This window comes from Oncorhynchus keta, chromosome 24, assembly GCF_023373465.1.
Source record: "Oncorhynchus keta strain PuntledgeMale-10-30-2019 chromosome 24, Oket_V2, whole genome shotgun sequence".
NCBI classification, from domain to species: Eukaryota; Metazoa; Chordata; class Actinopteri; order Salmoniformes; family Salmonidae; genus Oncorhynchus; species Oncorhynchus keta.
Genome location: NC_068444.1, coordinates 851,260 through 864,295, shown reverse-complemented (window position 1 = coordinate 864,295; position 13,036 = coordinate 851,260). Strand labels below are relative to the sequence as shown.

Here is a 13,036-nt window from a genome sequence, read left to right as displayed (position 1 = left end):
CCACCTACCCAGAGCCAGAGATGTCCTCCTCCTTCCCAGCCCCAGGGAGAGAGAACCACCCACCCAGAGATGTCCTCCTCCTACCCAGCCCCAGGGAGAGAGAACCACCTACCCAGAGCCAGAGATGTCCTCCTCCTTCCCAGCCCCAGGGAGAGAGAACCATCTACCCAGAGATGTCCTCCTCCTTCCCAGCCCCAGGGAGAGAGAACCACCTACCCAGAGCCAGAGATGTCCTCCTCCTACCCAGCCCCAGGGAGAGAGAACCACCTACCCAGAGCCAGAGATGTCCTCCTCCTTCCCAGCCCCAGGGAGAGAGAACCACCTACCCAGAGCCAGAGATGTCCTCCTCCTTCCCAGCCCCAGGGGAGAGAACCACCCACCCAGAGATGTCCTCCTCCTTCCCAGCCCCAGGGAGAGAGAACCACCTACCCAGAGCCAGAGATGTCCTCCTCCTACCCAGCCTCAGGGAGAGAGAACCACCTACCCAGTGATGTCCTCCTCCTTCCCAGTCCCAGGGAGAGAGAACCACCTACCCAGTGATGTCCTCCTCCTTCCCAGCCCCAGGGAGAGAGAACCACCTACCCAGAGATGTCCTCCTCCTACCCAGCCCCAGGGAGAGAGAACCACCTACCCAGAGATGTCCTCCTCCTACCCAGCCCCAGGGAGAGAGAACCACCTACCCAGAGATGTCCTCCTCCTTCCCAGCCCCAGGGAGAGAGAACCATCTACCCAGAGATGTCCTCCTCCTACCCAGTCCCAGGGAGAGAGAACCACCTACCCAGAGATGTCCTCCTCCTACCCAGTCCCAGGGAGAGAGAACCATCTACCCAGAGATGTCCTCCTCCTTCCCAGTCCCAGGAGAGAGAACCACCTACCCAGAGATGTCCTCCTCCTTCCCAGCCCCAGGGAGAGAGAACCACCTACCCAGAGCCAGAGATGTCCTCCTCCTTCCCAGCCCCAGGGAGAGAGAACCACCTACCCAGAGATGTCCTCCTCCTTCCCAGTCCCAGGGAGAGAGAACCACCTACCCAGAGATGTCCTCCTCCTTCCCAGTCCCAGGGAGAGAGAACCATCTACCCAGAGATGTCCTCCTCCTTCCCAGCCCCAGGGAGAGAGAACCACCTACCCAGAGATGTCCTCCTCCTACCCAGTCCCAGGGAGAGAGAACCACCTACCCAGAGATGTCCTCCTCCTACCCAGTCCCAGGGAGAGAGAACCATCTACCCAGAGATGTCCTCCTCCTTCCCAGTCCCAGGGAGAGAGAACCACCTACCCAGAGCCAGAGATGTCCTCCTCCTTCCCTTCCTCCTGTTCCTCATCGTAAGGTTCCAGCTTCACTCTGAGGCGAGCAAATGAAGGCCAGTCTTCATCATCAGACTCATGCTTGTGATAATCATCTTCTTCCTCATTGTCATCATCACCTTCCCTTTCAGCCTTCCGCTGCACAGTCTTCAAAGGTTCAGCCTCAGGTTTGTCCTTGGTCAGCTCAGTCTTCTCCTCCTGTGGGGGGTGACATGGTGCTGTTACTTCATATTCTGTTTATCAATCATCTTATTACATCCTATCCTGTTTAACAATCATCTTATTGCATCATATCCTGTTTATCAATCATCTTATTACATCATATCCTGTTTATAAATCATCTTATTGCATCATATCCTGTTTATAAATCATCTTATTGCATCATATCCTGTTTAACAATCATCTTATTACATCATATCCTGTTTATAAATCATCTTATTGCATCATATCCTGTTTAACAATCATCTTATTGCATCATATCCTGTTAAACAATCATCCCGTAACAAATGTTACACATATAAGCCCATCTAAAGTGAAAAACATACATGGTCATCTAGCCATCTATAGTATTTAATGAACATGTGTAATAATAATAATATAATAATATATGTGGGGGGGTATGGCCATCTATAGTATTTAATGAACATGTGTAATAATAATAATATAATAATATATGTGGGGGGGTATGGCCATCTATAGTATTTAATGAACATGTGTAATAATAATAATATAATAATATATGTGGGGGGGTATGGCCATCTATAGTATTTAATGAACATGTGTACATGTCTAAACAACAGAGACCCATCCACCTAGCTAGATGTGGGGGGGGGGGTTATGGCCATCTATAGTATTTAATGAACATGTGTAATAATAATAATATAATAATATATGTGGGGGGGTATGGCCATCTATAGTATTTAATGAACATGTGTAATAATAATAATATAATAATATATGTGGGGGGGTATGGCCATCTATAGTATTTAATGAACATGTGTAATAATAATAATATAATAATATATGTGGGGGGGTATGGCCATCTATAGTATTTAATGAACATGTGTAATAATAATAATATAATAATATATGTGGGGGGGTATGGCCATCTATAGTATTTAATGAACATGTGTAATAATAATAATATAATAATATATGTGGGGGGGTATGGCCATCTATAGTATTTAATGAACATGTGTAATAATAATAATATAATAATATATGTGGGGGTATGGCCATCTATAGTATTTAATGAACATGTGTAATAATAATAATATAATAATATATGTGGGGGGTATGGCCATCTATAGTATTTAATGAACATGTGTAATAATAATAATATAATAATATATGTGGGGGGTATGGCCATCTATAGCATTTAATGAACATGTGTACATGTCTAGATAACAGAGACCCATCCACCTAGCTAGATGTGGGGGGGGGTATGGCCATCTATAGTATTTAATGAACATGTGTACATGTCTAAACAACAGAGACCCATCCACCTAGCTAGATGTGGGGGGGGCATCTATAGTATTTAATGAACATGTGTACAGTACATGTCTAGACAACAGAGACCCATCCACCTAGCTAGATGTGTGGGGGGGCATCTATAGTATTTAATGAAAGGGTCTGCACCCTGTTTCTTGCCGGTAATAGACTACACCAAGGGTATGCACCCTGTTTCTAGTCGGTAATAGACCACACCAAGGGTCTGCACCCTGTTTCTAGCCGGTAATAGACTACACCAAGGGTCTGCACCCTGTTTCTAGCCGGTAATAGACCACACCAAGGGTCTGCACCCTGTTTCTAGCCGGTAATAGACTACACCAAGGGTCTGCACCCTGTTTCTAGCCGGTAATAGACCACACCAAGGGTCTGCACCCTGTTTCTAGCCGGTAATAGACCACACCAAGGGTCTGCACCCTGTTTCTAGCCGGTAATAGACTACACCAAGGGTCTGCACCCTGTTTCTAGCCGGTAATAGACCACACCAAGGGTCTGCACCCTGTTTCTAGCCGGTAATAGACCACACCAAGGGTCTGCACCCTGTTTCTAGCCGGTAATAGACCACACCAAGGGTCTGCACCCTGTTTCTAGCCGGTAATAGACCACACCAAGGGTCTGCACCCTGTTTCTAGCCGGTAATAGACCACACCAAGGGTCTGCACCCCGTTTCTAGCCGGTAATAGACTACACCAAGGGTCTGCACCCTGTTTCTAGCCGGTAATAGACCACACCAAGGGTCTGCACCCTGTTTCTAGCCGGTAATAGACTACACCAAGGGTCTGCACCCTGTTTCTAGCCGGTAATAGACCACACCAAGGGTCTGCACCCTGTTTCTAGCCGGTAATAGACTACACCAAGGGTCTGCACCCTGTTTCTAGCCGGTAATAGACCACACCAAGGGTCTGCACCCTGTTTCTAGCCGGTAATAGACTACACCAAGGGTCTGCACCCTGTTTCTAGCCGGTAATAGACCACACCAAGGGTCTGCACCCTGTTTCTAGCCGGTAATAGACCACACCAAGGGTCTGCACCCCGTTTCTAGCCGGTAATAGACCACACCAAGGGTCTGCACCCCGTTTCTAGCCGGTAATAGACCACACCAAGGGTCTGCACCCTGTTTCTAGCCGGTAATAGACTACACCAAGGGTCTGCACCCCGTTTCTAGCCGGTAATAGACCACACCAAGGGTCTGCACCCTGTTTCTAGCCGGTAATAGACTACACCAAGGGTCTGCACCCTGTTTCTTGTCAAGTGACAATGTATCTTAACATCTACTGATCTGCTGTTCTGGTTTTCATTTGAACAGTTTCATTTCATTTATAATAACATCTTTGCATCTCAAAATCATTTGTCATGCGGGAAATCAAAATTCTATCTAAATTAAAATGATAAAAGTCTAAAAGTATCTATTGCCATTGCCAACTATGTAAAAATAGCCTACATAAAGACAACAAATAAAAACATTGCATTCTGCAGGTAGAAAATAGCCTGATAAAAATAAATATTCTATAAATCACATTGGCTACATTTGGCCTTTCTGCAAGAAACTTGAAACATTGTATGAAATATTCTGGGCCCTAAGAGTTTCCTGCTCCAGTGAGCTCCAGACAGACACAGTGGAATAAATAACAATAATAACATCATACACTTAATGTTAGCTATGGAGCCAGCTAGCTACCGTCAGCTAGCTAACAGTACACTTTGTTCTTGAAATTAAACTTCTGTCAAAATTAGAAACGTGTCATATCTGAAAATGTAGCTCGCTATCTTACATCATCATACATGGTGGGTGCGTCTCCCTGTCACGGATGCCCTAAGTTTGACAATGTATTCCGGAGACAGGTAATAGACCACACCAAGGGTCTGCACCCTGTTTCTAGCCGGTAATAGACCACACCAAGGGTCTGCACCCTGTTTCTAGCCGGTAATAGACTACACCAAGGGTCTGCACCCTGTTTCTAGCCGGTAATAGACCACACCAAGGGTCTGCACCCTGTTTCTAGCCGGTAATAGACCACACCAAGGGTCTGCACCCTGTTTCTAGCCGGTAATAGACCACACCAAGGGTCTGCACCCCGTTTCTAGCCGGTAATAGACTACACCAAGGGTCTGCACCCTGTTTCTAGCCGGTAATAGACCACACCAAGGGTCTGCACCCTGTTTCTAGCCGGTAATAGACCACACCAAGGGTCTGCACCCTGTTTCTAGCCGGTAATAGACCACACCAAGGGTCTGCACCCTGTTTCTAGCCGGTAATAGACCACACCAAGGGTCTGCACCCTGTTTCTAGCCGGTAATAGACCACACCAAGGGTCTGCACCCTGTTTCTAGCCGGTAATAGACTACACCAAGGGTCTGCACCCTGTTTCTAGCCGGTAATAGACCACACCAAGGGTCTGCACCCTGTTTCTAGCCGGTAATAGACCACACCAAGGGTCTGCACCCTGTTTCTAGCCGGTAATAGACCACACCAAGGGTCTGCACCCCGTTTCTAGCCGGTAATAGACTACACCAAGGGTCTGCACCCTGTTTCTAGCCGGTAATAGACCACACCAAGGGTCTGCACCCTGTTTCTAGCCGGTAATAGACTACACCAAGGGTCTGCACCCTGTTTCTAGCCGGTAATAGACCACACCAAGGGTCTGCACCCTGTTTCTAGCCGGTAATAGACCACACCAAGGGTCTGCACCCCGTTTCTAGCCGGTAATAGACCACACCAAGGGTCTGCACCCTGTTTCTAGCCGGTAATAGACCACACCAAGGGTCTGCACCCTGTTTCTAGCCGGTAATAGACTACACCAAGGGTCTGCACCCTGTTTCTAGCCGGTAATAGACCACACCAAGGGTCTGCACCCTGTTTCTAGCCGGTAATAGACTACACCAAGGGTCTGCACCCTGTTTCTTGTCAAGTGACAATGTATCTTAACATCTACTGATCTGCTGTTCTGGTTTTCATTTGAACAGTTTCATTTCATTTATAATAACATCTTTGCATCTCAAAATCATTTGTCATGCGGGAAATCAAAATTCTATCTAAATTAAAATGATAAAAGTCTAAAAGTATCTATTGCCATTGCCAACTATGTAAAAATAGCCTACATAAAGACAACAAATAAAAACATTGCATTCTGCAGGTAGAAAATAGCCTGATAAAAATAAATATTCTATAAATCACATTGGCTACATTTGGCCTTTCTGCAAGAAACTTGAAACATTGTATGAAATATTCTGGGCCCTAAGAGTTTCCTGCTCCAGTGAGCTCCAGACAGACACAGTGGAATAAATAACAATAATAACATCATACACTTAATGTTAGCTATGGAGCCAGCTAGCTACCGTCAGCTAGCTAACAGTACACTTTGTTCTTGAAATTAAACTTCTGTCAAAATTAGAAACGTGTCATATCTGAAAATGTAGCTCGCTATCTTACATCATCATACATGGTGGGTGCGTCTCCCTGTCACGGATGCCCTAAGTTTGACAATGTATTCCGGAGACAGGTAATAGACCACACCAAGGGTCTGCACCCTGTTTCTAGCCGGTAATAGACTACACCAAGGGTCTGCACCCTGTTTCTAGCCGGTAATAGACTACACCAAGGGTCTGCACCCTGTTTCTAGCCGGTAATAGACCACACCAAGGGTCTGCACCCTGTTTCTAGCCGGTAATAGACCACACCAAGGGTCTGCACCCTGTTTCTAGCCGGTAATAGACCACACCAAGGGTCTGCACCCTGTTTCTAGCCGGTAATAGACCACACCAAGGGTCTGCACCCTGGTTCTAGCCGGTAATAGACTAGGTGTTTTCTCTTTAGCTATCTTTACTCTAATTACACTGGTTTCAAAACTCGATCCTCCAGAAAGTGGAGATCGACACTTATGCAGCTCCACTACATTATACATGTTTTTAAAAATCCGTTTGACAGGATTACCAACAGACTGACCAGCTCAAATAGACAGAAGCCCTCTATATGGCAGGCCAATCTGAACTCCTAAATCGGCATGTCCAGCCCACTCATTATCTCAGCCAATCATGGCTAGTGGGAAGGTTGCTGACTTTTTCTGTGGCTTAACCAACTAGGCTCGTAATTTAACAAATGTATTCGTATTTACAGATGGCATACAAGTTTGTCATTAAGGCACATGAAAGTTTTTAAAAAATAAACAAAAAATGGCTCTCCTGAGGCTTGTGACATGCCTGGTTTCCGGAAATGGGTCACAAATTTGCTTAACAAGTCGCATAATATGTTGCTTAATGTTTAACATGATTATTGTAATGATTTCAAACAGGTTCAAGAACAGAGACAAAGAAAGGCACCTATTAGTAGTTGGGTATCCCTTTGAGCATGGTGAAGTTATTAATTACACGTTGGATGGTGTATCAATACACCCAGTCACTACAAAGATACAGGCGTCCTTAGTAACTCAGTTTCCGGGGTGGTAGGAAACCGCTCATTAACCCAGTCCAGGGTTTCCATCCGCCTTCGAGATGGTAGCGGGGTGAAAAGGCTCGAGTGGCCGAGGTCCCCACATGCTGCCACCACCATACTTCACCGTAGGGATCGTGCCAGGTTTCCTCCATACGTACCACTTGGCATTCAGGCCAAAGAGTTCAATCTTGGTTTCATCTGACCAGATAATCTTGTTTCTCATAGTCAGAGTCCTTTAGGTGCTTTTTGGCAAACTCCAAGTGGGCTGTCATGTGCCTTTTACTGAGTAGTGGCTTCCGTCTGCCAACTACCATTAAGGCCTGATTGGTGGAGTTCTGTAGAGATGGTTCTCCTTCTGGAAGGTTCTACCATCTCCACAGAGGAACTCTGGAGCTCTGTCAGAGTGACCATTGGATTCTTGGTCACCTCCCTGACCAAGGCCCTTCTCCCCCGATTGCTTAGTTTGGCCAGCTTTAGGAAGAGTGTTAGTGGTTCCTAACTTCTTCCATTTAAGAATGATGGAGGGCACTGTGCTCTGGGGACCTTCAATGCTGCAGAAATGTTTTGGTACCCTTCCCCAGATCTATGCAAACAGAATCCCGTCTCGGTGCTTTTCGCTTTGTCATTATGGGGTATTGTGTGTAGATTGATGAGGATTTTTATTTATTTAATAAATTTTAGAATAAGGCTGTAACGCAACAAAATGTAGACCAAGTCAAGGGGTCTGAATACTTTCCAAAGGCACCGTATATATATCATCCATGTCTCAATTGTCTCAAGACTTAAAGATCCTTCTTTAACCTGACTCCTCCCCTTCATCTATACTGATTGATGTTGATTTAACAAGGGACATCAACAAGGGATCATAGATTTCACCTGGATTTACCTGGTCAGTATGTCAAAAGAGCAGGTATTCCTAATGTTTTGTGCACTCAGTGTATAGCCAATATTATAAAATGTGAAAAGTCTCTATTCTTTTGAAATTTCTGTGTAACACTGTTAATTTCTGATAATAAATTAAAACTAAAATAAATGATCTATTTCACTTGCTTTGTAAACATATGTTTACTTTGTATTTTATTTTATCTTTATTTATTAAGGCAAGTCAGTTAAGAACAAATTCTTATTAACAATGACCGCTAATCCAAACCTGGATGTCATTGGATGCATGCGGTGCCCTATGGGACTCCCAATCACAGGCAGTTGTGACACAGCCTGGAATCGAACCAGGGTCTGTAGTAACACCACTAGCACTGAGATGCAGTGCCTTAGACTGCTGCGTCACTCAGGAGTTTCCCATTCCAAAAAAAAAAAACCTTTGAATTGATTTGAGACAGAGAGACAGAGAGAGTGAGAGCGTGAGAGAGACAGAGAGAGTGAGAGCGTGAGAGAGACAGTGACCTTGTAGATGTCAGGCTGAGCGCTGCTGGTCTCTGAGCGCGCGGAGGATTTCTCAGATACATTCTGCTTCTGTTCCTCTCCACAGCTGGAGGAGGCTACAGGGGGGACGGCTCCCCCTGACCATGCCTCCCCACTCTCCCCCTCCGCCTTGGGCTGCTTCAGGGGTAGGTCCATACGGAAAGTGATGACGCAGGAGGTGCAGTATTCCTCAAACCCATACAGGTACCTGAGAAGGAACCCAACACATCAACAACCACAAGTAAGGTGGTCAACACTGTGACTCCAATACCGTCTGAAGTTATTGGATTCCTTGATAAAGAGCCACTTGCATCTAAATCTTTTTAGGGGGGGGGGTGAGAAGGATTACTTACCCTTACTTACCATACCTAGGATAGGGTAAGTAAGGGTAAGTAATCCTTCTCACCCCCCCTAAAAAGATTTAGATGCAAGTGGCTGTTCCACTGGATGTCATAAGGTGAATGCACCAATTTGTAAGTCGCTCTGGATAAGAGCGTCTGCTAAATGACTTAAATGTAATGTAAATGTAAAGAGGAGCAAAACCTTATTCAATCTGCCTCTACTGCAGAAAGCCTTTGTTGAACTGAAATCGGTACTTAATGCGGGTACAACCAAGTTACGTTCCAGATTGCGTAAAAGATTATCTGATGATTTATGTGGCTGGTGCCCTCATTGATCCCCCACTTATTAATATCTGGACATCTGGATTGATGAAAAGCTACACTTTCAAAAAGCATATGGATGAGTGAAGGAAATGAAGAATTAAAATAGTATTCTAAAGTAAACATCACAAAACAAATCAATCTGTCAACATTCATTCTGATTACTGACTGACTGGCCATGTTCTCTATGTTGTCTATATAAATTCAGCTGTTCCACTGTTTTTAAGCCATTGGGACAGACGATGGCGTATTGGTAAGTTCAGTACACATAAAGCATAGCGTAATTGTAGTTGATTATTGGTGTTTATTATGTTTGATATGTCATCTTTATAAAAAACAATTAGTCCTTTATTGTATAACGTAATATATATTTATACACAGTTGAAGTCAGAAGTTTACATCCACCTTGGCCAAATACATTTAAACTCAGTTTTTCACAATTCCTGACATTTACATTTACATTTAAGTCATTTAGCAGACGTTCTTATCCAGAGCGACTTACAAATTGGTGCATTCACCTTATGACATCCAGCAGAACAGTCACTTTACAATAGTGCATCTAAATCTTAAAGGGGGGTGAGAAGGATTACTTATCCTATCCTAGGTATTCCTTAAAGAGGTGGGGTTTCAGGTGTCTCCGGAAGGTGGTGATTGACTCCGCTGTCCTGGCGTCGTGAGGGAGTTTGTTCCACCATTGGGGGCCAGTGCAGTGAGCAGTTTTGACTGGGCTGAGCGGGAACTGTACTTCCTCAGTGGTAGGGAGGCGAGCAGACCAGAGGTGGATGAACGCAGTGCCCTTGTTTGGGTGTAGGGCCTGATCAGAGCCTGGAGGTACTGAGGTGCCGTTCCCCTCACAGCTCCGTAGGCAAGCACCATGGTCTTGTAGCGGATGCGAGCTTCAACTGGAAGCCAGTGGAGAGAGCGGAGGAGCGGGGTGACGTGAGAGAACTTGGGAAGGTTGAACACCAGACGGGCTGCGGCGTTCTGGATGAGTTGTAGGGGTTTAATGGCACAGGCAGGAGCCCAGCCAACAGCGAGTTGCAGTAATCCAGACGGGAGATGACAAGTGCCTGGATTAGGACCTGCGCCGCGTCCTGTGTGAGGCAGGGTCGAACTCTGCGGATGTTGTAGAGCATGAACCTACAGGAACGGGCCACCGCCTTGATGTTAGTTGAGAACGACAGGGTGTTGTCCAGGATCACGCCAAGGTTCTTAGCACTCTGGGAGGAGGACACAATGGAGTTGTCAACCGTGATGGCGAGATCATGGACGAGCGGGCAGTCCTTCCCGGGAGGAAGAGCAGCTCCGTCTTGCCGAGGTTCAGCTTGAGGTGGTGATCCGTCATCCACACTGATATGTCTGCCAGACATGCAGAGATGCGATTCGCCACCTGGTTATCAGAAGGGGGAAAGGAGAAGATTAATTGTGTGTCGTCTGCATAGCAATGATAGGAGAGACCATGTGAGGTTATGACAGAGCCAAGTGACTTGGTGTATAGCGAGAATAGGAGAGGGCCTAGAACAGAGCCCTGGGGGACACCAGTGGTGAGAGCGCGTGGTGAGGAGACAGATTCTCGCCACGCCACCTGGTAGGAGCGACCTGTCAGGTAGGACGCAATCCAAGCGTGGGCCGCGCCGGAGATGCCCAACTCAGAGAGGGTGGAGAGGAGGATCTGATGGTTCACAGTATCGAAGGCAGCCGATAGGTCTAGAAGGATGAGAGCAGAGGAGAGAGAGTTAGCTTTAGCGGTGCGGAGCGCCTCCGTGATACAGAGAAGAGCAGTCTCAGTTGAATGACTAGTCTTGAAACCTGACTGATTTGGATCGAGAAGGTCATTCAGAGAGAGATAGCGGGAGAGCTGGCCAAGGACGGCACGTTCAAGAGTTTTGGAGAGAAAAGAAAGAAGGGATACTGGTCTGTAGTTGTTGACATCGGAGGGATCGAGTGTAGGTTTTTTCAGAAGGGGTGCAACTCTCGCTCTCTTGAAGACGGAAGGGATGTAGCCAGCGGTCAGGGATGAGTTGATGAGCGAGGTGAGGTAAGGGAGAAGGTCTCCGGAAATGGTCTGGAGAAGAGAGGAGGGGATAGGGTCAAGCGGGCAGGTTGTTGGGCGGCCGGCCGTCACAAGACGCGAGATTTCATCTGGAGAGAGAGGGGAGAAAGAGGTCAGAGCACAGGGTAGGGCAGTGTGAGCAGAACCAGCGGTGCCGTTTGACTTAGCAAACGAGGATCGGATGTCGTCGACCTTCTTTTCAAAGTGGTTGACGAAGTCATCTGCAGAGAGGGAGGAGGGGGGGATTCAGGAGGGAGGAGAAGGTGGCAAAGAGCTTCCTAGGGTTAGAGGCAGATGCTTGGAATTTAGAGTGGTAGAAAATGGCTTTAGCAGCAGAGACAGAGGAGGAAAATGTAGAGAGGAGGGAGTGAAAGGATGCCAGGTCCGCAGGGAGGCGAGTTTTCCTCCATTTCCGCTCGGCTGCCTGGAGCCCTGACCATATGACATTCTCCCAATCTTCTTCTGGATCATCCAAATGCTCTCTAGCAAACTTCAGACCGGCCTGGACATGTACTGCCTTAAGCAGGGGGACACGTCTGGCACTGCAGGATTTGAGTCCCTGGCGGCATAGTGTTGTTACTGATGGTAGGCTTTGTTACTTTGGTCCCAGCTCTCTGCAGTTCATTCACTAGGTCCCCCCGTGTGGTTCTGGAATTTTTGCACACCGTTCTTGTGATCATTTTGACCCCACAGGGTGAGATCTTGCGTAGTGTGACTGTTTGAGGTTGTGGACAGGTGTCTTTTATACTGATAACAAGTTCAAACAGGTGCCATTAATACAGGTAACGAGTGGAGGACAGAGGAGCCTCTTAAAGAAGAAGTTACAGGTCTGTGAGAGCCAGAAATCTTGCTTGTTTGTAGGTGACCAGATACTTATTTTCCACCATAATTTGCAAATAAATTCATTAAAAATCCTACAATGTGATTTTCTGGATTTTCTTTTCTCATTTTGTCCGTCATAGTTGAAGTGTACCTATGATGAAAAGTACATGCCTCTGTCATCTTTTTAATTGGGAGAACTTGCACAATTGGTGGCTGACTAAATACTTTTTTGCCCCACTGTATGTTATTTAATTATTCTACAATGTAGAAAATAGTAAAAATAAAGAAAACCCTGGAAGGAGTGTCCAAACATTTGACTGGTACCGTATATACATTTTTTTTCTGTCTCAGCCTCCAGTATTTATGCTGCAGTAGTTTGTGTCGGGGGGCTAGGGTCAGTCTATCTGGAGTACTTCCCCTGTCCTATCCGATGTCCTGTGTGAATTTAAGTATGCTCTCACTAATTTCCTCTTTCTCTCTTTCTTTCTCTCTCTCGGAGGACCTGAGCCCTAGGACCATGCCTCAGGACTACCGGGCATGATGACTCCTTGCTGTCCCCAGTCCACCTGGCCGTGCTGCTGCTCCTGTTTCAACTGTTCTGCCTGTGATTATTATTATTTGACCATGCTGGTTTTTCCTAGCCACCGTGCTTCTACACCTGCATTGCTTGCTGTTTGGGGTTTCAGGCTGGGTTTCTGTACAGCACTTTGAGATATCAGCTGATGTACGAAGGGCTATATAAATACATTTGATTTGATTTGATCATCTGTCCATGTTGTCTCTAACTCAGCCTTCTTCATGACCATCTGTCCATGTTGTGTCTCTCACTCAGCCTTCTTC

General features: G+C 46.2%; 1 protein-coding gene across 6 annotated transcripts in view; it reads right to left on the bottom strand.

Moving 5' to 3' along the window:
- Positions 1–13,036, bottom strand: part of LOC118382110 (AT-rich interactive domain-containing protein 4B-like) — a 269,423-nt gene that overhangs the window by 163,978 nt on the left and 92,409 nt on the right. For 5 of the 6 annotated variants that reach the window (XM_052477441.1, XM_052477442.1, XM_052477445.1 and 2 more), the window contains 2 exons: positions 8,642–8,867; positions 1,274–1,500 (listed from right to left, as the gene is read on the bottom strand). In XM_052477441.1, the coding sequence (XP_052333401.1) occupies positions 1,274–1,500; positions 8,642–8,867 (453 nt within the window). The remainder of the gene's footprint in view (positions 1–1,273; positions 1,501–8,641; positions 8,868–13,036) is intronic. The other variant, XM_052477446.1, reaches the window with a different exon arrangement.